The sequence below is a fragment of the Myotis yumanensis genome, unplaced genomic scaffold (genome assembly GCF_028538775.1).
Source record: "Myotis yumanensis isolate MYYU_CA2020_CCGP unplaced genomic scaffold, mMyoYum1.0.hap1 SCAF_3, whole genome shotgun sequence".
NCBI classification, from domain to species: Eukaryota; Metazoa; Chordata; class Mammalia; order Chiroptera; family Vespertilionidae; genus Myotis; species Myotis yumanensis.
The window spans coordinates 25,817,265-25,844,043 of NW_027223754.1; the positions used below are offsets into that span (position 1 = coordinate 25,817,265).

General features: G+C 51.4%; 1 protein-coding gene across 9 annotated transcripts in view; it reads right to left on the reverse strand.

Annotated features, from left to right (window-relative positions):
* ANK1 (ankyrin 1) overlaps positions 1 to 26,779 on the reverse strand; it is a 203,714-nt gene that overhangs the window by 42,360 nt on the left and 134,575 nt on the right. For 6 of the 9 annotated variants that reach the window (XM_070408458.1, XM_070408455.1, XM_070408459.1 and 3 more), the window contains exons 7-27: positions 24,934 to 25,032; positions 24,410 to 24,508; positions 23,975 to 24,073; positions 21,771 to 21,968; positions 20,343 to 20,441; positions 19,822 to 19,920; positions 19,183 to 19,281; positions 17,602 to 17,799; positions 16,895 to 16,993; positions 16,087 to 16,185; positions 11,683 to 11,880; positions 9,895 to 9,993; positions 7,693 to 7,791; positions 7,349 to 7,447; positions 6,172 to 6,264; positions 5,429 to 5,501; positions 4,742 to 4,765; positions 3,788 to 3,884; positions 2,598 to 2,676; positions 371 to 468; positions 56 to 280 (exon numbers count right to left, since the gene is read on the reverse strand). In XM_070408458.1, the coding sequence (XP_070264559.1) occupies positions 56 to 280; positions 371 to 468; positions 2,598 to 2,676; positions 3,788 to 3,884; positions 4,742 to 4,765; positions 5,429 to 5,501; positions 6,172 to 6,264; positions 7,349 to 7,447; positions 7,693 to 7,791; positions 9,895 to 9,993; positions 11,683 to 11,880; positions 16,087 to 16,185; positions 16,895 to 16,993; positions 17,602 to 17,799; positions 19,183 to 19,281; positions 19,822 to 19,920; positions 20,343 to 20,441; positions 21,771 to 21,968; positions 23,975 to 24,073; positions 24,410 to 24,508; positions 24,934 to 25,032 (2,372 nt within the window). The remainder of the gene's footprint in view (positions 1 to 55; positions 281 to 370; positions 469 to 2,597; positions 2,677 to 3,787; positions 3,885 to 4,741; positions 4,766 to 5,428; positions 5,502 to 6,171; positions 6,265 to 7,348; positions 7,448 to 7,692; positions 7,792 to 9,894; positions 9,994 to 11,682; positions 11,881 to 16,086; positions 16,186 to 16,894; positions 16,994 to 17,601; positions 17,800 to 19,182; positions 19,282 to 19,821; positions 19,921 to 20,342; positions 20,442 to 21,770; positions 21,969 to 23,974; positions 24,074 to 24,409; positions 24,509 to 24,933; positions 25,033 to 26,779) is intronic. The other 3 variants (XM_070408454.1, XM_070408457.1, XM_070408460.1) reach the window with 1 other exon arrangement.

Sequence of the window (26,779 nt, forward strand, 5' to 3'; positions counted from 1 at the left end):
TGGACCCACAGGGCAGGGACAGGTTAGGGGCACCCTGCACAGACAGGCCTCGAACCTCAAGAACTGAGCCCCTGTGGGCCCCAGCGCGATGATCCTGCTGGCCAGGCCCTCCTCCTCGGCCAGCGGGGGCGGCGTGCTCAGCTTCTGCGGCTTGACCAGGCGGCAGGTGATGCGAGTGGGTGCCGCACACGTCCGAGGCGGGATCACCACCCGCAGGCCGTTGTGCCGACTCCCTCTCATGGAGCCTCCCCGGGCGTCCACCATGAAGCTCACCAGAAACCTAGGGCACAGGCAGATCCGTGTTGGGTATCCACGTGCTCCCTCCGAGACAGGGAGCGTGGGGGTCCAGTCCCCCGCGGGGGCCACTCACCCTGTGTGCACGGGGCTGGCCACCGGGCTGATGTTGTCTGAGGTCTCTGTGGCCGGGCTGCTGGGGATGAGTGAGTCTTCATCATACTCTTTAGATGCCTGAGGAGGAGAAGAAGGACAACTGTCTTAGCCCCTCCCAGGCCACAGGTGCTGGTCTCGGGACCGCTGATGCTGAGCCCAGCTGGGGAGGCTCAGGAGCACCTCCTCGCCAGTAACCACGGAGACCAATGGAGGAAGTGCCTTCACAGGCTCACTGCTGAACCTGTGGGTGCAAGGCGCGCCTGGAGTCAAAGGAAGCATGGCCACTCCTCGGCTCACGACCCTGGGACGGAGTCTCGGAACGGATGGAGCAGGTCCTCCCTCCAGTCTGGCTTCAATCTTAGGTCCTGCACCCACTGCTGACCTACTCCCCTGTTCTCCAGCTACATCCCAGCCTGAAACCTCTGCTTGAGGTGGCTTGGTTTTCACACTAGAGTTGGCAACAGACCCTGTACCATAGCCTATTCATTCTTTAGTTCTGGGTGAGCTCCTTGTCCTGTAGGCACCTGAGGTACATGAGGTGACTAGAATAGACCAGTGCCCGTGTGTGTGTGTGTGTGTGTGTGTGTGTGTGTGTGTGGCGGTGGTGGGGGTGGTGACGGACGGGCAGCTTCCTGTTATCTCATCTACAAATGGGACAGACCCTGCCTCACAGCAATGCTGCAACTATAGGTCATGGGGCTGCCGCACACAAGGACTCTGAAAGCCATCAGGGCCTGGACCTGTCTCCATCCCCTCCAGGCCTATTCTCCTCTGCTCTGCTCATGCTTTCCCACAGGTGCAGACGCCCTTGTCCCTCTCCTTCACTCTTCACTTTTCATGTCTCGCCTCCTCCATCAATCTTTCCCTTTGAGTCTGATCTGGAAAAACTCACACCACACTGTTGAGCACCTGGATATTTACGCTTCCCTCATTTTGTGCTCAACGGTTTCATGTAGCTGAGTCCACCCTTGCCGGTTGGACCATCAGCTCCTAGGAGGCAGGTCTGGGTCTCCTAGTCTGCCATCTGGCCCTAGGCAGGGCACACAGTAGGACTCCAGCAACACCTGCTGATTTGAGGAGTCGTAGAGAACGGGTTGGTCAAGGAACAGCAGGACACAGCTCCACCAGCTGCTTTTGTTGATCTGGGCAGCACCCAGGGAGTGCACCCAGGGAGTGTGTCCCAGCAGGACCAGGGCCGTATCTGACCATGTCCCCCAAATGCCACCCAATGAGTGACACCAATATCCGCCACCACAATACACCCAGCCTAGAATGGCTGGCTGGACAGCTCACAGCCACTTGGGGCCAGGGCTATGGCTGCTGCACTTAGACACCCCCCCCCCCCCCGCCCCTATGAGGGGCAGTGGAAGAGACCAGGCTTTGTGGGACACAGACACCCCTGGCTCAGTTATCAGGCCTCAGGCTGTCATTTCCAACCTCAAACACCACACTGCTTTCTTTTTATGCTAGAAAAACCCCTTGTTCTGGGCGGGGGTGGGGGGTTGGGGGGGTAGGAAGAGTGCCAATGGCATAAAAGTAACCAAGGGGAAATGAAATTGTTTTAAACCCTCCGACCCTTGTTGAAGACAAATTCAGATGCCATCCAGGGGAGCCACATCGTAGGGTACTGCAATGAGTAATATCCCAGTGGGAACAATCTTTCTGACACCCTCTTCTATTCCTATTGGTATTTTAAGCTCCCAGTAATCCCTTAAGGAAGGTGAGGCAGAAACTGCTCCCTTTTCACTGATGGGAAAGAAAAGGAGCGCAGGGTTCTGTGACGTGCCCGAAACTTCTCTGTAGGGGCAGGTGCAGCCTCGGGCTAGCTCTCCAGCACCGTGACCTGCTGCCCCCATGGCTGCAGAGAGCGCATGCGTGCACCGGGGTCGGGGCCGTGAGAACATGGGCCTTTGAGCTGAACTTCTGGTGTCGGTTCTTAGCCTTGCTCATGACTGAACCAACATAATGGTGTTTCCCACGCCCGTGGGCTCTGCGAGACGCCATGTCAGTCACGTCTGGGATAATGAGGACACTGACACCCCAGGGGCTACAAGGAGCAGTAGAATCTCGGATCTGAGGGCTCGGTAAATGCTACATGTGTTTCAACTGTTAGCTCCTCTCGTACCCCAGGTCATCTCGAAGCAATCGTTGTCCCGGGGGTCTCTGCTCGCCACAAAATGGAAAACAAGAGAAAGGATGCTTCTTACCTGTTCTGGCTCTTCAGATCTGATCACCACTGTCTCAGGTGTGACACAGGGAATCCTCGGGATGGCTGGAGATTCCACCCTGTGCACCAAGACAATTGGAAAATCAGAGACAATCTTTCCAAGTGGTCCCCCTTCTTCCATGGGAGGCCTAAGTGAAACACCTCTGTACCCCATAATAACTACCCAGTCAGCTCCCTCACCACAGCCTGGACCCCCTCCTCCCCCCATTTGCACATGCAATACAACTCAGGCTCCACCACTGACCAGCTTCCTCCCTTAGCCTCAAAGCCATTCCCCGGAGCCCCCCTATTCCTCACGACCTCACAGAAGGGCCCACCTCCTCCAGGGATCCTCCCCACTCTCATTAGCCCAGTTCTTAGCCTCAGAGCCCTTGTTGATAGAACCCTCGCTCTGGCCTCCACACCTTATTCTGCATTGCTATATGACCTCTGGGTGTGTGTTGATCCTACCAAATAAATCTGTAGTTTCTTTATGGCCAGGGGCCAAGTCTTGTACTTCTTTCTAAGAGATGTTCAAAAAATACGAATTGATTAAATATCCTTGTTGTTTCACTTCCTGCTTATCCCACTGTCCTGCTTTGTATAAGCCATGGGACTTCGCTGGCACACGTCTGTCTGTCCAGAAAATGCTGAGGGCTCAGTGTTTCCACACAGGGGTCTCTTCTAGATTTATTTGTAGAAAATCCCCGTGTGCTAATGTGCTCACAGCAGAGTAACTCCCAGCGTCACAGGGAGGAGTGAGAAATGTGTTCCGGGCAGAGACAGCTTCTCTGTGGGTTTTCCCTAATGTGTGGAAGGATGTGGTCAGTGTTAGAGCTCAGGCACCAGTTTCTAATGTGAATTTTCTCAATGGATTTTTCTGGGTGAGAAACTGAGAGTGTGTGAGAGGGAGAAGGGGTGTGCATATGAGACTGTGAATGAGGGAGGAAGAGGTATCGGAAGAGGAGGGAAGACACCCCCAGCCAATATGCTGTAAGGGAGGCCTCCATGCTCCCACTTGATGCTCAAGCTACAGAGTTAATTTATCCTAAGGTGCTGGACCCACAGTCCAACCGATCAGCAACTATATCCCTGTCAGGGGCACACCCAGGGGCTGGCCTTCCAGCGACTTTTCTCTGCTCTGAGATCCAGGGCAGGACCTCGGCCATCCACGGGGTGGGCACTTCTTACACTTGATCCAGCTTCGGCACAAAATCCAGCAGCTCTTTCTCTTCATCTACATCCCTGGAGTCCTGCCTCTCAGCCCTGGAGCCGACGAGTTCTTCTCCTGAAACCACACAAGTTTAAGTGAGTGACGGAATGGAGACTTCCTCTTTCTTTTAAACAAGTGCTCTGCCTGGTCCTCAGTGCCAAGGAGTGGAGGAAGGCTCAGATGCTCGAAGGGGACCATTAGCAACGTTTTCGACCAGCCCTGTTCCTCCAGCCCTGGTACCCAGAGCAGGGCAGCAGCTCCTAGCATCTTAGTCTGTACCAGTCTTTGTAGAAGAGAAAAAAAATACAACCAGAAAGAACTTTTATTTTGGCTTGGCAAATCCCATTTCCAAAGAGCCCTTGTAGAGTGTGCAGTGACACCAAAGAAAGGGCTGCTTCTGTTCTTTTCCATTCCACACACCACAGAAGCACAAGCTACCACGGAACTGCACCCGTTCGTTCTGAAGGGCTGAGGGGTTCTTGTAACCATGGCAGGTGGAGCCTCACTACTTCCTAAACCCATCACCACAGGTTCACACTCTGCCTACAACCCAGACTGCCTCTCTGCTTCTCTTTCCTTGCTTGCACTGGAGTCGGAGCCCTCGACTCTGCAGTGTCATCTGCTGTCCCTTAGCAGTGAGTGTCCTGACTCTGTGATCTGGAGCTGACAGAATGAAATACAACAACAGCTCATGCAGTTATGATCACAAACACAGTGGCATGGGCACAGACACAGAGATGGACAGGCGGGAGCTCCCCGCCAGGGCATGGATCTTATGGGTGTACATTTCCTGTTTTAGTCAAAGCTCCCGGCTCCGGAGTGTTAGCCGCCAGAGGAGGGTGGAAAGCAGGAATGGATTAGTGAGAGCTTGGATTGCTTGGGGTGAAATGCACTGTGAGAAAGGACCACAGGGAACAGAAAGTGTTTCATACCCATTATAGATATATGAGCAGTTCCTGGAAAGCAAAGAAGAGCCAAGTTTAAGAAAGGACAGGATTGCAGTCAGTTAAAGCGAGAGGCATATCACCACAGGGGACACAAGCACAGCTTTAATCATCTAGTGGCAAAGTTATTCATTCAAGGGCCACAGAGATAACCCAGTCCAGTCCAACTACTGACATCCGAGGGTTTTTTTCCTACAAGCACCTGGTTCACAGAAGTTGAAAATGGATATATCCCCAAACTTTCTGACCCCTGAGGAGGTCAGAAGGGCAGCTTATTAAACAGATTCATACAGATTTTAAAATAAACAGCTTGTTGTTTGCTCAAGGAAAGCACCAGGCAGAACTTGATAGCAGTTCTTTACAGCTCTGATAATTGATCTGAGTAGAATCATAGTCTATGCATAATATATGCAAACACATATTTATGAAACGTCATGGGATGTTGTATTTTAATCTCCAAGATGTAGATTTTCCTTCTAAAAAATTACATTAATGAAGTATTTCTGAGGGCAGAGAACATCTTTGAAAAGCAGTTTCTCTCTGGTTTCAGTTCAGGCCCGAGGCTCTGTGCTGTGCTATAGGGACCCCTGAGTGGGCCAGGAAGCACTCAGGGAGTGCTCAGAGCCCACGTGTCCCCCGACTGTACCCCGACTTATGTCAATTCCCAGACTTTACCTTCATCTTCAGAAACATCCAGGATCTCATCTACTGTCTCAGGGAAACTCATCCGGTGCTTGTCACTGACTAACTAAAATGAGAAAAAGCAGAGAATTCAACCCAAATAGAACACTGAGACAGCAGTTACCTGGTTATGACCATGGAGACAGGAAGGAGGAGGGAAAGGAGCTTTGTCCCAAATGAAAAAAAAAATCAGAGCTAAGAGGCTGTCAGCCTGGAAGCCGAAGTCTGACAGGAATCACAGGGGAGATAAACATGGCACACCGGCTTCCCATGGCCTAGTCCAGTGATGGCGAACCTATGACACGCGTGTCAGAGGTGACACACGAACTCATTTTTTTGGTTGATTTTTCTTTGTTAAATGGCATTTAAATATATAAAATAAATATCAAAAATATAAATCTTTGTTTTACTATGGTTGCAAAGATCGAAAAATTTCTGTATGTGACACGGCACCAGAGTTAAGTTAGGGTTTTTCAAAATGCTGACAGGCCAAGCTCAAAAGGTTCTCCATCACTGGCCTAGTCTCTGCCCCAGGCCCGTCTTACTGCTGCCCCTTTAGGTCAGCCCCCAATTCCTCCTACCACTAGGTGGCAGTGCAACTCCATCGGACGGAGAAGACCCTCCCACCTTTAGGCTTGGTTCTTTCTACCAGAAGAGGGCCAGCTCTGAGAGTAACCCATAGGGGTACCCAGTCAGGCTGTGTGTTTGGGGTGGAGGATGCAAAGAAGCATACATACCACGACACTGGGTTCATCTGTGACAACCTTGAGCACGTCTGTTACAGAGATGTAGCCCAAGCGCTTGGCTATTGCCAGAGGCGTGGTTCCATTCTGGGGAAAACAGCAGAGAGAGGGCGCGATCAGACAAGGGAATGGCGCCTGGGAGGACAAGCTCACATTCTAACCGCTATGAGGGTTGGAGGTGGACAGATTGCACCTCGGACCCCCGCACATTTGTGAGTCCAGACATGTGCCAGACGTTAGCCAGGTATGGGAGAGAGGAGGGCAGGGATACTTTATAGTGATGAGTGCAAGAACCTTGACACACGAGCAGGGAAATTTTGCCAGGACAAGTCAAAAACTTCCATGAGGGAGCCAACTGGGGAGAAATGAGACAGGAAGGCGCCAGGAAGATGAGGGTACAGGGCAACGCTGTTCACTGCTCTCAACACCGGTTCTTAGGGTGTCAGTAACTGAGCAATAAGATGGTTAAAGTCATCCATATACTTCAACGAACTCCCTCAGGCCAATCAGAAACCACAAATTACCAGCAGTAGGGGAGGGATGCATTCTCTACACTCATTTTAAGAGAAAGATCAAAGCGAGAGTAAACTGATATTGAGGCTTTTTTTTTTTCTTTTAAGTTCTCTAGTTCCAGGATGTGTCCCAGGCCCCCACAGATTCAGTCCGTTCCACAGTTAGGCTCTCAGCAACCACATCCATGATCAAAAGTCCGCACACTCTCTGAGCTGTAAGCAGCCTTAGAGATGACCTAGCACAACCCGTGCACTGTCAGGCGAGGAAGGTCACACTCAACAACGATCACCGACGTTGCTAAGACGGCCCTGAGGCCCTGCCAGGTCACGAGCCGCGCAGGGCGTTTGGTGTTGCTCACTGTACCACACTGAGAGCAGCTTCACACGTTTTAGAGAGCGTTTCAACAACTGCATTTAAGCAAAACTAAAGGGGGGAGGGTAAATGGTGCTTGAAAAGATAACCTCAGTTCACCAGAAGGAGAATCTAACCACAGCACGCCCTGGCCTGGGGGGACCCAGGCAGCTACGACTTTATGGTACAGCAGCCCGTCCAGGCCCCCAGACACGCAGTAAGGACAGACCAAGACCCTGTGGTTAAGGCTCGCAGCGCTGCCCAGGAGCACAGTTTGTCCGAAATCAGGAACCGGGGGGGCACTCACCGAGCTGACCTCGTTTGGGGAAGCACCATTTTTGAGAAGCAGTGTCACGATGTCTGTGTGTCCCTGTTGGGCCGCCTGGTGCAAGGGGCTGTATCCTAGCTGTAAGGCGAGGTAGACATTTTGGCAGGATTAGCGAGCTCCGAGAGAAAGACCTGCCCACACACTACAGAGTCTAACTGTCTTCCACGTGCAACATGAACATGCATTTTCCCCATTTCCTCCTCCAGGGTCACAGCTCAGAATTGTGGCAGAGCCCCGAGGGAGCCCAGAGTCACTCTGGCTGCATACTAATTTGGCACTTAGGAAGGGTCAATATAGGAGGCAGGTCTCAGGCGTCCCTCTACCTTGGTCTTGGCATTGACGTCTGCCTGGTGCTGTAGCAGGAACTTCACCATCTTGATATTTCCATAATGACTGGCCACGTGGAGGGGGGTGTAACCCATCTGAAAAGCAAGAGATGAGAACGGGTGACCAGCAGCAGGGCTTCTGGGTGTACCAAGAGCCTCTATAAGCTGTGCATTAATAAAATCCTCACAACAGAGCTGATGAAAAGAGAGCATGGCCCTGGCCGGTGACTCTGTTGGGTGGAGTGTCATCCCGTACACCAAAATGTTGTGTCCAATCCCTGGTAGGGACGTATACAAGAAGGCAACCAATCGATGTTTCTCACATCGATGCTTCTCTCTCTCTCTCTCTCTCTCTCTCTCTCTCTCTCTCTCCCTCTCTCTTAAAAAAAAACCCCCACAATGAAAACATATCTTTGGGTGAGGAGAGAGAGAGAGAGAGAGAGAGAGAGAGAGAGAATACGGATGGGGAAACCCTTTGGAAGGCTGACAGCTGCGATGAGGTGTAAGCTGTATGGCCATGGCCAGTCAGGTACCGTTGGCCTGGGAGGGAACAGGGCTCAGTGTCAGACAAGTGAAGTCTGAGATGCCAGGAGGGAGCCGAGGGGAGATTGGAGCAGGCAGCCGGAGCACTGCTGGGGCCCGGTGAAGAGTTCTAGGTGAGGAGACACCTATGAGGAGTTTAAAGCCTGGGAGAGGAGCGAGGTCACCTAGGATACACGCAGAGAGAGAAACAGGGGGCCCATGTGCTGAGGCAACACAGAGGGAGACCAGAGAAGAGGACTGTGAGGGAAGGACTGCCAGGGGGTAAGAGGAAAGCAGAAGACCTGTGTTGTAGAAGCCGAGAGAGGTTCTGCTGAGGGGGTCAGCCATCAGGCCCTTTGCTGGGAAGGGGGCTCAGGTGAGTATAGTTGGTGGCATGGAGATCACTGTGACTTGGATAAGAGCAGATATGTTCGCACTAGAAAGGTGGGAAATCCCATTGCAAATTCCCCCAAAAGGCTGTCCACGTTGCTGAGCTGCAATGTAATGGATTTTATAGGAACTGGTCACTGTTTGAAATGAGTGGGCTTTGGGTATTTATTCATTTGCATTTTGACTACAAAGGAGCTTATTTTCAAGGACTCTGTTCTGCTGAATATTTTGGTGCTCCCTCCAAAGTCTGACAAGCCAAGGCCCTCTGAGTCCTGTGGTCTAAGTGTCCCTGGAGGGCCGGGGCCAGATTTCAGATACCATGTCGACACAGACCCTTTGCTGAACCCCGAGTAATGATATGGCTTAGGGACCTACCAGGTCCTAACCCACAGAATAGGGTCTCTCAGGCCAGGGCCCCAAAAGACTAAACTGGGCCCACAAAAGAAGCCTCAGAAATCCAGAACATCCTTGGTTTTCAAGCAGATTTCTGTTGAGGCTGCAAACAACTGGGGATAAAATAGAGTTTCTAGATTTTTCTCAGGGAAGACCTCACGTCATGTTGTTGACTGGTGTTCCTGTGGAACTTCAGGGGTGGGGTGGGGGGGTGAGGTTGGAGGGGTGTCACACTGTCCCTTCTTTAACACAGCTGCTTTGTGACAAAAAGGAATCGAATGCCACTTCTTCAGCGAAGCCTCCTTCTTCTACCAAACGGAAACTCTCTCCTCCTTGGTGCTTCGAGTGGCTCTCTGGGGCCTCTCTTCTCAGAAATCACGTTAGGCTGTCCCTTCTGGCCTCTGACAGTCACACCCACACTAAGCCACAGATGCCTCGAGGCAGATTCACCGCCTGGGCTGTGCACGGTTATCCTCAGTCGCTTCACAGAGCATTTTGCACACAGAGAGGTCCATAAAAGCTGAGCTGCATTCTACTGAACGCTGGAATAAAAGGCTGAATTGTCTAGTGAATCCTGGGAAGCCTGGCGTTTTGACACCCGGCTCATGTACCAGTAAGACGGGTCTTGGAATCATGATTAAATGTTCCTCTCAGTTTCTCACTATAGAGGCTCAAAGGTCTAGCAAACTTCAAAATTCCCAACTGGAAAGTGAGGCAATGAGGATTGGTGTCTTCAAACTCCACTGCCACCCCTAGGAAGGGGCAGAGAAGAATATGTCGCTGCGTCCTTGGCGTTTCTAAGCTCCGAGAAGGAGTCAATTCTGAAGCGTGAGGGAGGCAGGCACTGGGCAGGGCGATGGGTGCACGCAGGGAGGGAGGGGGGCGGAGCCTTACCCGGGTGGGGGCGTCCACCATGACACCGTGTTTGATCAGCATGTCTGCCACTGAAACGTGGCCTTCTTGTGCCACCAGGTGGAGGGGGGTGAGTCCGCTCTGGAAAGAAAAAGAATTGCATCATCTAGTAACCAGTAAAGAGTTCCAGGCCACAGTGGAAGAGCGGAGGCCTGGGAGCTGAACCTGGCTCTGCGGCCACCGACCAGCAAAGCTCCTCCAGCTCTGAGCCTGCGTATCCGTCTCTAAAACATGAGGTGGTTAAAGTTAGTCAGAGGTCAGCAACATTTTCTGTTAAGGGCCAGATCGTCAATATTTTCGGCTTGTATCTCTCTTGCAACTACCCAACCCTGCCAGTTACAGTGAGAAAGCAGGGATGGCCGACACATAAACAAATGGGGCATGTGTGTTCCAATAAAACTTTATTAGCACAAACAAGTGGTGGGCCGGATTGGGCCAATAGGTCCCAGTTTGCTGACCTCTGAACCAGATGAGCTTCATGTACTTTCCAATTGTAACATTCCCTATTCCCAAGATTCAAGATGGACTTCAGAGCCTTTCGTTTCCTTATCTAGAAGATATGGATTAGCACTGATCTATTTCAAGAGCAAAGTAAAGATCACTTGAGAAAGATGAAAACACACTGAAAAGCACGATGTGCCATTTACACGTAGCGTGTGATTAGATCACAGCCAGTGTTGCACTGTGGAAAGGATAGAGGCTCTCTTGCTGTGACTAAAAACACCGTATTCTTGGATTTCTCATCAGAGCTTCCTCATGAGGAGAGTCATGCACCAGAGATCTCGTTTGATTTGTGCACACTCCCCAAAAATGTCAGGAAACACATGCTTTTCTGAAGCTGTATTATGTTCATTTATCATCTAAAGAAGTAGCTCTGCGTATTGTATGAAAGGTCCCAAATAGGCCAAGTTCATAGTGACAGATGTGCCAGGGGCTGGGGGGTATTGGTGGACATGGGAAGTGACAGCTAATGGGTCTGGGGTTTCCTTTTGGGGTGATAACAATGTTCTTAAATTAGATAGTGGTGATGGCTGCCCAATTCTACAACTATACCAAAAGCCACTGAAGAGTACAATTCAAAAGGGTGAATTTTTACAGGATGTGAATTAGAGTTCAATGAAACTATTTTTAAAAAGAAGGGACTCTTAGTCTTTCTCGAGTCATGCATCCCTTGGAGAGGCCAAGGAAAATCATGAAGACTTTATCCAGAAAAATGCTCACAGGCCCATCCTCCCAAAATGTTGTGTACACATTTGAAAGGTTTCAGACTCATATGCTAGTAATCTCTGGATTGAGAACTCCCATTTTCATGCATAGATTGGCATTTAAAAGCATATCCTCCCTACTGAAAAAGAATAGTTAGTACCAAATTACTAAATACATTCCTGAATGCAATACTGGCCTATGTTTGGGAATGTGTATTGTGGATTTTATTATTGACCTTTTTGCTGATTCTTGAACCCATCTATTTAAAAGGAGTCAGCAAAGGTGTTGGCTCGGGGTCATGCAACCTTGGGAATATGCAACCTCTCTGAATCCGGTGTTTTTTTTTCCACTTATAAAACTGAGATAAAAGCTACAAAGGGCTGTTGTAAGGATTGCGCGCGTGCACACACACACACACACACATACACGCACACATACACATACACACCACCTAATTCAGAACCTGGGTCGCAGGGGGTGCCCGATATTCAGACATAATGTGCAGCTAGCTAACACTAAACCATGACTGAGACCCCAGGGCCAGCCGGAAGGCACCCTGTTTACCTTGTTCCCCAGGTTGCCGTTGGCTTGTCTGGAGAGTAGCAGGGCCACCATCTCTGCATGACCATCCTGGGCAGCCAGGTGAAGGGGTGTCACGCCCTGCACCGACTCTGCGTTCGGGGACGCCCCGTACTGCAGCAGATTGCGGGCCACCTCCATCTGGTTCTGCTTGGCAGCGATGTGCAAAGGGGTGTAGCCATTCTGAAACACAAGAATGGTTCCAGGGATGCTGAGCAGAGGACGTGAGCACCTGCCTCACATTTAACCCTCTGGGGGGCGGGGGGATTAGGCCTGGACCTTGGCTGGCTGGACACCCTCCCCCCGGGCAGGGCAGGTGTCACCCAGGAGGGCAACTTCAGGAAACAAATAAACGAACCAAGTCTATGTGATTTGGAGCCGGTGAAGTCCTGCGCCTTTTCTCACCCCCTATTTTCTCTATCAGGCTCTGATAAACTGCTGTGCAGGGAGTGCTCTCACTAACAGATGCTGGGGTGCAAGTAGGCTGCCTATGGAACCCCGAGAAAACTAGGTAAGTGATAAAATACAAGGCTCCCTCTCCTTCCTTCCTGCTTTAAGAACAAGCCACCAACATTTCATAAAGGAAAAGCAGCAGAGCCCTTCTTTCCCTGTGCGCTGGGCTTACTGGCTTCAGGCAGGTGGAGGAAGAGGACAGGCGCCTGGCAAGGGACTTGGAGACGCAGAATCGGTTCTGTTCCGCTCTGACTAGCTGTGCAATGCATGCAAGCCCTTCAGCAACGTCTAGACTTCCGTATGTATTTTTTAAGTCATGAAAGGTGGATAATAACATCTATCTTGTTCTCAAAGTTGTTGAATAGATCAAATACAATAATATCTGAAGGCACTTTCCAAAATTAAGATATAAGAGTAATTTCCCAACTGGCACGGCTCAGTAGTTGAGCATCCACTTATGATCCAGGAGGTCACGGTTCGATTCCTGGTCAGGCCACAGGCCAGGGTGGCGGGCTTGATCCCCAGTGTGGGGCGTGCGGAAAGCAGCCAGTCAATGATTCTCTCTCATCATTGATGTTTCTGCCTCTCTCTCCCTCTCCCTTACTCTCTGAAATATATATATATATATATATATATATATATATATATATATATATATATATTTTAAAAAGATGTAAGAGTAATAAAGCTTGATATGGCCCATAAGATGTGTTTAGTCCACAATGAGATAAAGGAGCTGGCCCCAAAGCTTTGTCAGCTTATTCAGCCGGCTTTTCTTTTTTCTTTTCTTTTTGGTGGTAGGACTTTCTCAGTGAAGGAAGCAGTGCATAGATTTACGTTCAGGAGTAGGCGCCTCACCCCACTGCGGACAGGTGGCCATGGCTTTGGTCGTCACCGCCACCATTGAGACCACTTTCACTTACATCGTCCCTCTTGAGCGTCACCGCCACCCTGTAGGCCTTTTGATTATTTCCTCACTTTGTGGATAAATAAGCCAGTTCTCTGAGAGGCCAAGTGGCTTATCCGATGTCACCTAGCAAACGGAATAGCAGCTGGCCCGAGCCTGGCCTTCTGACTCCAGATCCCAGCTTCTTCCAGCGGGCGCTGTGCTTCTAATGCTTCAGTGTGTCTGAGAGCACTTGGGGGTCTTGTTAAAATGCGGATCCTGACCCAGAAGCTCTAGGGAGACCCAAGAGTCTGCGTTCCTAACAAGCTCCCCGGTGATGCTGATGCCGATGGTCCGAGAGCCACACTTTGAGGATCATGGTCCCAAAGCACTCAGGGCCCATGGGGATGCCAGGCCTGAGGGCCTCGGAGCAGGACCATGACTGTGTAAGCACATGTCCACCCAGCCCCAGAGCAGATGGCATAAGGCATATGGGCCCCCCACCCTGGCCAGCATGCTTCGTGCTGTCCCAGAGAACGGAGTCTCTCCTGCCAGCCACGGTCTTACTGGGAAAACCAACATTTCTGATTCTGCCAGGATCACTGATGAGGAAATAGGAAAAATGGGGTGGGGGTGGGGGTGGGGGGGCTGACCGATACAGTTGTATAGCACTGGGGGTCGGGGTAGAGCCATCTGCCAAGTGGGTTTTTGTGGAGAAATGAAAAGTTGTAACTTACCCCCCAAATGAAATTGAATTTAAAAAAATCATTCCCTTTAAATAATTATGTAAGATAATTCATTGGAGTGTTTCTCCTTTTTAATTTGATTATGTTACAAGAAAACATTAAATTCTTCTTTGTAGGTTGTTTTCCCATAACAAGATGGCATTTTGATGATAATAAAGGTAATTACACAAAATGAATTTTGTATTATATCAAAAGAGAGCGAAGAAAAGAGCTGTGGTTCAGTGGATCAAGCCTGAGCTCTGGAGCCATCCCTAATCGGAGATCACTCTCTCTCAGAGGAGTGTCGGGGAATGTCTGCTCAGTGCAGCTGTCGGGGTGAGCTGGGAGGAGGCAGCTGCACACCTAGCTGGGTGCCCGGCCCACAGCAGGCAGTCACTACATAAAAGCAACGACTACTAGGACTTCTGTTCATGTACAGAGGACAGTGACTGGAGCAATTTGAAGTATATTCATGAAAGTATGTTAGGAGTCCCCGGCTCCTGGGCAGCTGTGATGTCACACTGGCAAGGACAGTACCCTGTCCCGCCAAAAGGGCCAGCGGGCCCTGGAGGCGGCTCTGGCTGCCAGGTGACCGAGGTTACAGCTGAGCTACAGCTGTCCGTCTCAAAACAGGGACCGCCCCTCTGAGCTTTCCCGAAACCAGGACTGAAGGGAGTGAATGACCCGTAGGTGACAAGGACAGGGGGCAAGGAGGCAGGAGAGGCAGGGAGAGGTCAGGGAGGGCCAGGGGCCAGTCCAAGGCTCTGCTTTCCCCAGGAAATGAGCTCATCCCAAGGCACGCCCGCCGGAGAGAGAGCTGCCGAAATGTTAGAACAACATTAGCATCAAAATTAGAAAGGGGAGGGTTTGGTTTGGGTGCAGAGAGATTTGCATGAGAAATTCTACAAAATTGCCAGACGACTTGGTAAACTATTTTTTGCCATGGAAACAAAACCCATCTGTACAGCGTTCGTGCCTGGATAAATCTCTCTTTAAATACCATGAACCTGGCCCTGGTTTCTTTGCTAGAAGGAGGGGGTGGAAGGAGGAGGGGAGCCCAGCTTTTTATTTTTAGATGCAGGAGTAAGTCACATCAGAGCAGGGCCGCATGCTCTGTCTACGCAGTGACGTGGGCTTTGCTACAACAGCGGCGGGGACGGGAGCCCAAGGAGACAGGGGCGCCTGGGAGACACTGTCTGCAGGACAGGGAGGCTGTAAAACTCAGAGGAGCATCCATTCTGAAGAGGGAAGACAAACGGAACTGATTGTCCCTGACTGCCCTGCGTCCCCAGGTGTCAGCTGGACCCGCATACCAGCGCACCTGACAGCTCCCTCCTCAGAGGCAGCCTGCACACTCCTGCTGCTCAGCTGAGCACTGGGGTTTGCTCCCCCAGAAACTATCCTTCCGAGTCGTGGCCGCCCTATCGGATGGCGGGTGGTGAGCTCCAGAACGCAGGGACTGCCTGTGTCCTGACCCAAGCCCTGCTCCCTCTCCTGGTCCCTCCTCCTAGTGCGGCCACCAGCCCCACAGCGACCCTCTCGTCCCAGACAAACACTGCACACCCTCTCGTCCCACAGGGGGCAGCCTGTCCCCAAAAGTGATCCTCTGTCCAGCTTCCTCCCAACACCTTGCATCACCCCACCCCCACCCACCAGTCTGGTCTTACATAAGCCAGCCTGTCAGCTCCCTTTCCTCTGTTCCCTTAGGTGGCCATGAGGCTGCTGCCCTGAGCAGGCGCTTCAGAGGCTGCAGGAGGCCGGCACACTGGACATGTGTCTACATGTGACATCCATAGCTGTGCCTCGTTCAAAACCACCACAACCTGAAAGTCTGAACTCACAAGAGGAATAGATTTGGGGGGAGAAGGGGGTGTGACTATTCACAGTCAAAATAGGTCCCTTTCTTCAAGGTTCCGGCAAGTTCACTCACAGCCCCGCATATCTCTCAATGTGCGGTCACTGCGCCGGAACGAGACTGACGGAGACGGGCCACACGTGGAGACGTCTGTGTGTGCTGACCTTGGGTGGCCCACGTGCAAAACTCGGCTGACACTGGCGCTTCGGGGACACCTTATTGTGTTAAAAGAATCCACCTCTGTGAGGTAACCTGAGGCTACGAAGTGTTACCCACTTCCCACCCACTCCGGGTCCCCAAACAGTGGCAAACATACTGCAGGGGAGAGCTGAGCTGAGACAGTGAGGCGAGATTTCTGAGGCAAAAATAAAAGCAAACACCGGAGCCCTTTGGCTGCTTCTGGAACAGCCCTCCCGGGAGGAAGCAGGCAGCTGCTCTCCGGGCTCCTGCTGGGGATTGGGGAGGCTTACCAAAGCAGGACTGTGTGGGGAGCCGCCCCGCGGCAGCAGCAGCTTGACGATGTCCAGGTGGTTGTGGTGGACGGCCATGTGCAGGGGAGTCAGGCCATACTGCGCGGGGGAGGGGAAGGGGGAAACGACAGAGAGAACAGCCTTCACTCAGCGGACTTTCTTCTCAGAGATCCCTTTAGCTATAGCAGCACCATTCTGGGGTCCACGTCACTTCTTTTACGCAGGTAAAATCTGGTTAAAATCATTCCAGAATGCCCTGGCTGGGTTGCTCAGTGGTTAGAGAGTTGGCCCATGGACCAAAGGACTGTAGGTTTGATTGCCAGTCAAGGGCACATACCTGGGTCAGGGAATGTGTGGGAGGCAACCAATCAGTGTGTCTCTCTCTTTCTCTTTCCTTCCCTCCCTCCCACCCCCTCTCTCTAAAAAAAAAAAAAAAAATCAATGGGGCAAATAAAATCCTCCTGTGAGGATCATCATCAACAACAACAACAACAAAACCATTCCAGAACCAATCTTGATCAGAAGTCACTAAGGGCACAAGCAGCCGGACCAGGGCCACCTCCTCCCTCCTGCTGGGCCCGATGGGGCAGCACCATCAGCACACTGGCTCAGAGAAGGCCACCGAGTCTTTCCAGAAGGTCAAGGCCTTTGACAGAAAGACCAGTCTTCCTGAAGGTCATTCTCTCTGATAGCTGCCCATTGAGAAGATGGATAAAACGGGCGCAGGCAGGTCACGCCCTTCACAAGTAGTGAGTTTACCTTTTGCTCAGGCTTCTAACCCGAGAGGGGGAGGCGAGGGCACACTCACCTTCCCGGCGGCGTTAGGGTGTGCGTCCCGCTCCAGCAGCACCTCTGCCACCCGAGCCCTCCCGTACTTGGCCGCCACATGGAGAGGGGTAAATCCTTTCTGAGGAGAAACACAGGCTGTCAGAGCCACGGGAGCCACAGGCGTCCTCCATGGAGCAAGGGCTGGGCCAGAGGAGGTGTCCCGCCTTAACAAGCGTGGAGACTCGCGTCAAATAACGGACCGGAATTTCTGATCCCTCCGAGAGGCCGCAGGAATCAGCAGGGTTCCTCCCCCACCCCCAGCCCCCCTTCTCGTGGTGAGCAGAAAACCATCTTTCATTGTGATTCGACCATTAGCTCGTTGAAGGCAGGGGTTGAGTCTTACTCCTTCTAATATCCCAGAACCTGCTGGTTTGTCTAGAGCAGGTGCTGAGCCAATAGTGATTCCGAGATAAATGGATGAAGGCTGAATGGGTGAATGGGAAACTACAGTCCACCGCCTTTCTGGGACAGAACCAGGACATATCAGGCTCCCAAATGGTGGCCAGTCTTGTGGGGTGCTGCCCCCCCCGCCCCCCCCCCCCCCCCCCCCCCCCCCCCCGCCGCTCCGCTTTCAGCACAATTAAGGCAACACAGAGGATCAGGTGGGAATGCCCTCCCCTGCCCCCAGGCCCAGCAGTGAGTGGCCTGGGGTAGTCGCTGCTAGAGAACAGAAGGAGGAGGCTGTACCTTGGTCATGCATGCCTGGGACGCTTCCTTTTCCAGCAGGGCCAGAGCTGTTTCCACGTGGCCCTCTCGAGCTGCAATGTGCAGGGGGGTGTGCCCGGCAGTGGTGGTCAGGTTGGGGTTGGCACTGTTTTCTAGCAGGAGCTTCACCATGTTTGTATGGCCGATGCGAGCTGCACAGTGAAGTGGGGTCTGGTCATCCTGGAACCCGGAGTGGAAAAGAAGAAGAGGGGCTACTAAGGTTAACTAATCCAGAGCTTCACCTTACAAAGAAGGGAGGTGATGCCCAGAGAGTTACGTGGCTTTCTCAAGGGCACACAGTTCCATAAAGAGGTGGCACTCAAATCACATCTCTGAGTTACAGAAACCAATATGCTATGTCTTATTCAATCCTTACAACAACCTCTTAAGTGAGTAGCTATTTGTACCTAGTTGCCCAAAGGCTCAGCCTTCCCATCTGTGAAGTGGGAATAATAATATCAACCTCCTAGGACAGTGATGGCGAACCTATGACACGCGTGTCAGAGGTACATGCGAACTCATTTTTTTGGTTGATTTTTCTTTGTTAAATGGCATTTAAATATATAAAATAAATATCAAAAATAAAGTCTTTGTTTTACTATGGTTGCAAATATCAAAAAATGTCTATATGTGACACGGCATCAGAGTTAAGTTAGGGTTTTTCAAAATGCTGACACGCCGAGCTCAAAAGGTTCGCCATCACTGTCCTAGGACTATGGCTAGGATCAAGCAGAGAGTGTGGATAACATGTTTCACACAGTGTTTGGTAGGTGACACGCTCTCAACAAGCTGTAGTGGTGATTGCCACGTTCATCCCAATCTGAGTGGACACTACATCTACCTCTTTGATGCTGCTTTGGGTTTCTCTATGCCAAGGGTCATTAGAGTCTACACTGCTGAAGAGGAAAGATGACTTCTTCACCCCATTCCAACCCTTCCTGTTCATGCCTGATGCTGAAGGGGTTCAGTGGGTGAGGTCTCTGTGTTGTTGGGCCCAGCGGGGGGGGGGGGGGGGGAAGGGGGGGGCTCCCTCACGTGGCCCAACCAGAAACCAGAGTCTTAACTCTAAGCAGAGCCTCTGCCACCTGTGGGGTAGGAGAGTCTGGTCTTGGCCAAAGCCAATCAACTTGCTGACTCAGCAGCTAGTCTTATTCTTCACCCACCAGCCCCTCGAAATGCCTTTTCCAACAAGGGGGAGGCATCCGTTTTTAGATCAAGTCATTCCTGACTGATTTTCACTGGCAACACTTTCTTTAAAAAGTCGCTTCTCTTCGTACACCACGACTGTAACCACCATGAAACCCTTTCAGCCCAATAAGCGCTGCAGGCCAGCCACGCCCCTGGACTTGCATCATCCTGAAGACACGTAGCTCTGAGCAAACCCGTCTCTGGCCTTGTCAGAACCCCTGCCAAGCAGGACCCAGTGTTTAGTGCGGTGGCCACGGGAACGACAAGGAATCATTGTGCGACCAGCACTGCGGCCAGGCCTCTAATAGGGTGGGTTTCTCCGCATGGGGCTTGAATAGTTTGCATCCCAGGGTCCTTCCCACCTCCAGGACACACCTTGGCCTTGGCATTGACTTTGGCTTTGTTCTGGAGCAGGTATTTGGCGACTTCCATGTGCCCTGCCCTGGCTGCCATGTGTAGCGGGGTCTCCACTTTCTGTAAAATAACGAAATTATAGACCTGTTAATACATGCTGGGTTTCCCCAAGGGCACACGCAGGGCTCTGAAGCGTGAGCCTGGAGAAGGTTGGCAGGTTTCCATCCAAGAGGTGGAGTTGCCCCAGCAAGCAGCTCCTTCAGCCTTCAGGCTGCTGATGCCCAGTGTGTGTGTGTGTGTGTGTGTGTGTGTGTGTGTGTGTGTTCTAAGTATACACACAGGTAAACCTCAGAGTTCATGAATGTTTAAAACTGCAAATGTATTCCCAGATAACACAGAAGTTCCTAAATTATTGTCCAAAATACATCCTCCAAAACTTGCAGATGTGTGACAAGTTTAATTGGGAAAGTGTCAGTATATATGGGCGTTCTCCCCAAGTCCGAAGCTTCTGCTCTTCTGAGAATTCTACTCTATCCCCAGAGAGGAGATCTAGGGATCACTGGCTAAAGCAGCACTCTGAGGCTCATTGGGCCAGCGTGTAAGCGGCCCTCTGAGCTTTTGGTGTCAAGAAAAGAGCCCTTGCTGTCCCCACAGGCTTACCACGTTGGAGACATTGGGTGATGCCCCCCGCTGCAGGAGGTTCTTCACAATGGGCAGGTGCCCCATGAAGGAGGCCACGTGGAGAGGGGTCAGGCCGGACTGGAACAGAAAAGAGGAGTGAGAAGAGAGAGGACTTCCCCACTCCCCCAAAGAAGAGACAGTCAGATGTCACTGAGGCTTTCCTGCCTCCAGCTGCTCTAGACTAGTTTTCCAAGAAAAGGGGGTTAAATGAGATGGGTTCATTTCCAGGAAAGTGGCTGGAGGGAAAACATCATTCACTACAGGATGATTCTGCCCACTTTACAACTCAAAGAATTGCACCTGATCTTGGAAAGCTCCCTGAGACTTGACACAGGTTCCCTTGTCTCGGTCACCCCCGATATGTTCTTTGGAGCAGTCTAGACTTGCATGCACACGCACACTCCTGTGGCCACACATGGCTACACAGGACAACTCTCCAGGGGGCCATGGGGGGAAACTGTGGGGGGAGGCCACCCGCTCACCGGCAGAGTTTCTCCTACCTCGGTGACAGCGTCGATGGAAGCTCCCATCTTCAGCAGCAGCTCCATGACCCGGATGTGGTTCTTCTTGCAGGCGATGTGTAAGGGGGTGAAGCCATTCTGCAGCCCCACACAAAGGGAGACAGACAAGCGGGCGCTGACATGCCAGCCCAAGGGGCACCCAGACCACCTTGCTGAGTGAGAGGCAGCCTCTGCCCCAGCCTGTCAGCAATTCCCCACAGACCAGAATGTCACTTACTGCAAATCGCTGCAGAGGCCTGTGGCTCTCACTTTAGGCACCAGGCACGTTCCTGAGCATGTTGTCTATAAACCTTTTCTAAAAATTTAATCATCTTCTTGGATGCACTGAAAAGAGCCTGCTGTTTAAAGTCTCTTCGAGGGGAAATTTACACGGAAGAGTGTGTTTGCGAAGCCAATCGCATTTCCTCTTCTCAGAGACTGATGCTCATGTTTAGTAAAACGGATTTCTGTGCATCAGCTCTGCCCTAAAGTAATACGCTAAACCGGAAACTCCACCAGGGCAATGATATTTGCTTGCTCGTTTTTGTCTATTCGCTGGTGTTTTTCGGTGCTTTATCCCCCTAGGGCAGTGGTTCTCTAAGTATGTGTGTGTGTGAGGTGTCCCCCCATCCCCACCCCAGGACATGTGGCAATGTCTGGAGAGACTTTGATTGTCACCACTGAGGAGAAATGCTATTAGCACCTAGCAGGTAGAGGCTGGGGATGCTGCTACACATCCTCTAGTGCACACGGCAGCCCCCTTGCCACAAAAAGTATCAGGCTCAAAATGTCAACAGTGCTGAGGCTGAGAAACTCCGACCACCTGGAACAGTGCCCTGCATGTGGTACAAGCCTGATGAGAGTTTTCTGAATGAATGATTGAACCATCCTTGCAGTCAGAGGCTACTCTGCCTTCCAAATTCTCCCCCTCTAGAGAGGGGGTCCTGGGCAGACTCTGGGCAAAGCTCCAGCCCTCAGGTCCCTGAACCACCCAGGAGGGGATTAGCTTTAGGCCTGGACTCACCTCTGCAGAGCAGCATGAACACTCTGCAGAGGAAGGATGCATACTTATCCAGGCCATTTCACTCACCCACAGAGCATAGAAAGCCAGGCGGTCTCTAAGAAATCACCGTCCCTCAGCTCTGGGCCCAGCTCAGATGGAGTGGCACCCTCAGCCCAGGTGCAAACCATGAACTCTGCTTCCTGAGTCAGGGCTCCTGGGCCCAAAAGCCTCCCCTGATCTCAGTCTGTTACTGGGGCTGCTGTCAGCGGGGGTCACTGTCCTGCCTGTGCACCTCCATGCCCCGTGAGCATGCACTGACACCTTCCAGGTCAGTGTCCCGCCCTGGAGGCTCAGCCAAGCAGCTCTGGTCCTGCCTCCCTTGGTCTTTGTCCCTCTGGCACCTTCTCCAACAGCCTCCCACTCACCAGGGCTCTGGAGTTTGGTTTGGCCCCTTTATCCAAAAGGACCTTGGCCACTCTGTGATGGCCACAGTGGGCTGCCACGTGGAGGGGGGTCAGGTGATCCAGGGTGATGTCATCTATTTCTGCGTTGTATTGCAATAGAAGTCGAACACAGTCAAGGTGGTCTCCCTGAGCCGCCATGTGAATTGGGGACAAGCCGTTCTGGGTGGAGAGGGAAGAAAACAAGTAATCACAAAGGCTTCTGGAGACAGAACACGGCAATTCAGGGCAATGATTCCAACCTCACTTCCAGCTTCTTCCCTACACGATGCTTCATGTGGAAATAGGGTCACTGTAGGTGTAGTTAGTTAAGATGAGGTCATTAGTGTAGGGCCTATTCCAGTATGACTGCTGTCCTTATAAAAAAGAGAAATTTGGCTTGGCTGGTGTGCCTCAGTGGTTGAGCATCGACCTATGAACCAGGAGGTCATGGTTCGATTACCAGTCAGGGCACATACCTGGGTTGTGGGCTCGATCCCCAGTGGAGGGAAGAGGGGCAAGGTGTGCAGGAGGCAGCTGATCAATGATTCTCTCTCATCAGTGATGTTTCTATCTCTCTCTCCCTCTCCCTTCCTTCTGAAATCAGTAAAAAACTTTTTTTAAGGAGAAATTTTACACAAACATACACACAGGGAGAACGCCGTGCAAAGATGAGAAAGATCTTGGTGATGCTTCTACAAACCAGAGACTCCCTGCAAACCACAAGAAACTGCGGTGGGGGGAGGGGGCCAGGAGCAGATTCTCCCTCACAGCCTCAGGGGAGCCAAGCCTGCTGACCCTGACCTCCAGACTGTGAGACAATAACCTTCTGTGGTTTAAGGCCACCCCCTCCGCAGGATGGGCACTTTGTTATAGCAGCCCTCACAAGCCACACACTTCGTTCCACTCGCTGCATTTTAAACAGGTCATACCATATTTCCCAATTGAAAAGAAGAAAATTCTCAGTAAAGAATTTTCATAACTACCTTTTTTTAGTCCCATTTTAATAATCTAGATAATATAAGAGCATTACTAACTTAGGACATTCATGAGTTTAAATACAGGCCCTCTGTGGAAAGATGTTGAGAATTTCCTGACCTAATAAGTGGTAGTAGCAATTATACCTTCACTTCTCTGAGGACTTTTGCTTTTACATGGTCTTTCAAAGATGCAATTTCATGTAATCATTCCAATAACCCTGGGAGAGACGAGAGCTCTCCAGATGAAGAAACGGAGGCACAGAGCGGGTAAGAGGCATGCTCAAAGGACAGCAGCCTTGGATGGAGGATTAAATGAGATATAAACTTATTTAGTAGAGGATACCTTCACCCAACACACACACACACACATGCACATGCACACACATGCCAGCTTGGTGCTGTGAATCATGACCCAAATTACAGAGAGCTCTGTAGAATACTCACATGATCATTTGTCAGGAAATAAATTGCCTTGCATGGTTAAGAACTATGCTATAACTTTATGACATAGAACTGCTCACAGAAAACCTCTAGAGTGGTTTCTGCCTCACTATTCTAAACTCACATCCTCTAAATTCACCCCAAAGAATGGGGAACGGGGCCTGGAGGAGGTGTAGGCAGCACCGGGTGGTCTGACAGCGTTAGCCCCAGGAAGACCCAAGACCTGCTATGAGGACCCAAGGATGGGCCTTGGCTCTGGTCCCTAATGGACACTGAAAAGAACTGCTTTGTTTCCTTTTTAACTTTACTCCAGCCTGGCCCTGCTCTGAAGACTTTTCCCAGTGCTTAGCTCCTGTCTGTTCTGGAGCCAGGGTGAAATAGACAAGGGTTGATCTAAAGCTACAGACAATTGCAACCTGGGGGTCGAATCTGGCCTGCTGCCTGTGTTTGTAAATAAAGTTTTATTGGAACACGGCTGCTAGTTTGCATATTATTATCCATGGTTGCTTTCCTGCTATAATGGTGGAGTGGAGTCATTGAGACAAAGACCAAGGCCTGCAAAGCCTAAAAATATTTACTATCTGGCCCTTAGAGAACATTTTGCTGGTCCTGATCAAGATAACAATTAGGGCTATACAGAGTGCCTCCTATGTAACGGGCATTGCGGGTAGTCACGCACACTGGCTCAGTTAGCAGTATTAGGATCCCAGGCTGGCCTGGCCTGGAGCCCCGCCTAAAAGATACTCCTCGTGGAAAGGAGGCACGCACCTTGGTTTTGGCTTGGATGGGTGCCCCGTGGTCCAGCAGGATCTCTGAGATTCGCACGTGCCCATTCCGAGCTGCACAGTGGAGAGGTGTCAATTCATCCTTTAAAAAACAGAGTCACAAAGAGAAAGCCCCAAAGGCACCTATCAGAGGACGTTGGAGAGAAGGCTGCCCCAGCATCATTCCCACCGCAGGGGAGCCAAGGGGGAAAGGCCACGCAAGGAGGTGGGACAGCAAGGAGCACGATGCCTCCTTAGAACCAGCTTGACTCCATCGCTGTCTTGTTATTGTCTCCTGCTGCCCCCTGGCTCCCGCTGTGTGCAGCTCCAGGCGGCTGCAGGCCCACCACCAGCTCATCCCCGAGACCCACCACCCCGGGTCAGACTCTGGAAGGTAGAATCCCTCCCCTGGCCTTGCCACGGAGCCCCTGGCACCCACCTTGGTCCTTGTCTCTATCTGGGCCCCGCGGTCCAGCAGGAGCCGCACCATGATCACGTTCCCCCGGCGGGAGGCGATGTGCAGCGGTGTGATGCCGTTCTGGAGGGAGAACAGGACCAGTCAGGGCGTGCATCCTCCTGGGGAAAGCAGCTGCTCCCTACCCCACCCCTCATGGCCCCGGCCCCGCCCTGCAACGGCAGCAGAACTAACAGCCACATTAAGCCTACTCTTAGGACATTTCTTGCCAAAGAAAGATTTCAAAACCTGTATTATTGTTGTTAATCACGGCACGCTGGCCACGCCCAGGTCTTCCAGGGTCAGCACACTGGGAAAGCAAGCCAGTCCCACCCTCCAGGTTTCCCCCTCTAGAAGGGGCACAGGGGGGCTGAGGGGCATGTGATTAGAAACCCACCAACGAGGAGCCACAGCCCCTCCTGCAGTCGGGGGAATTCATGCTGCCATAGGAGAGAGGTGGGAGCACCTAGACTCTAGGCCCCCGAGCCCTGGCCCGCCAGAGAGCTCACCTGTGGCGTGAAGTTGACACTGGCTCCCCGGTTGAGGAGTAGCTGGGCCACGTTGAGGTTCTCATAGTGAGCTGCGATGTGGAGGGGGGTAAATCCTGTCTGGGGCACAACAGAGGGGGGACAACTTGTCACGCGCCATGTACTGCCATTTCTGTCTCGGCATCAGCCCAGGGATTCCGACAACGCCGGCCGGGCCAGAGGACCCCACACATCAAGCAGAGTTAGGCTGATGGGAACATTCGCCGGAGGGGTCGAGAGAGTCTGTGACAGGTTCTATTCAAAATCCAGGTGAAAATTATTTGCAAGCTATGTGCACCCCTATATTCATTGCAGCATTATTCCTGGTGGCCAAGACATGGAAACAACCAAAGTGTCCTTCAGAGATCACTGGATAAAGAAGATGTGCTACGTATATACAGTGGAATACTACTCAGCCATAAGAAAAGATGAGATATTTCCATTTGCAACAACATAAATGGACCTTGAGACTATCTTGCTAAGCCAAAAGGCAGAAAAAGTTAAGAACTATCTGATTTAACTCATATTTGGGGTATAAAACTGTAAGCAACAAGTAAACAAACAAAGATAAATAAACAAAAACTCAGAGACACAGGCAAGAGTATGGTGGTTACCAGAGGGAAAGGGGGTGAGGAAGTAATAAAGGCTACAGGGGACCAAATATATGGTGAAGGAAGATGATTTGACTTTGGGTGTTGGACACACAAAACAATGTACAGATATCATGTATCATAGAAATGCACACTTGAAACCTATATAATCTTCTTAACCATGTCACCCCAATAAATTTTTTTAAAAAACTTACCACCATACAAAAACCTAAAAAATAAAAAGCTAGCCTGGCCAGTGTGGCTCAGGGATTGAGTGTTGCCTCGTGAACCAGGAGGTCATGGTTCGATTCCCTGTCAAGGCACACGCCCAGGATGCAGTAAGAGGTGTGCAGGAGGCAGCGGATCAATGATTCTCTCTCATGATTGATGTTTCTATCCCTCTCTCCCTTTGCCTTCATCTCTCTGAAATCAATAAAAAACATATTTTTAAAAAAATAGGTACTGCCCCCGCGTGACCCACATTCTTTGTTCTGTGGTTCACACGGACAAACCATGGACTAGGATTGCCTCCAACTCTGTAGGCGCTGTCATCTGAGTGCTTACTTATGAAGAGATTTTAATTAATGAGTAAAAAGTGGGATTGGGCCCATGATCTCAGTTCTAGGGATGTGTCAGCCCCTTTAAAGGGTATAATGACTCAGCTGGCTAGTCAAACGCAGACATCCGACCCCTTGGTGGGTCTATTGCCATCTTTCTGTTCCATAACCTCAGACCCTACCTACCCAGTCAGCACTTCTCCAGACCAAACCCAGGGGCCATGGGGTGAGGGGACTATAAGAATAACCCAAATGCAAGTCAATTCCCACAACAAGAGAAGAAATGAATCACCTAAACTTACAGGGAGTGGGTCATCAGTGACTCAAAACATCAAACAGCATGTCCAGATGGCTAGCCGTGCAGGCCCCCAGGATGACCCTCCACATGTGGGGTTACTCCCTCCCTCCACCAGGGGGCAGCCAGGAAAACAATATTCTAGAACACCATCTGCTGGGATTCCAAAGGTGCGCTCTGGCCAGAGACCCAGCCTGCCCACCTGGACACTTTCTGGATGGCCGGGAGCCACAGAAACCTGCCCTGCTCCACACCAAGCACATTTTCTCAGTGCCCACCGGGGGTTTAAAGTGGGGCTCCTAGATGTCCTAGTGGGGACCTGAAGTCACCGTGGGGCTGGTGCTCCGTGTAACGGCTAGGACCACCTCGGGTCTGGGTGAGCTGCC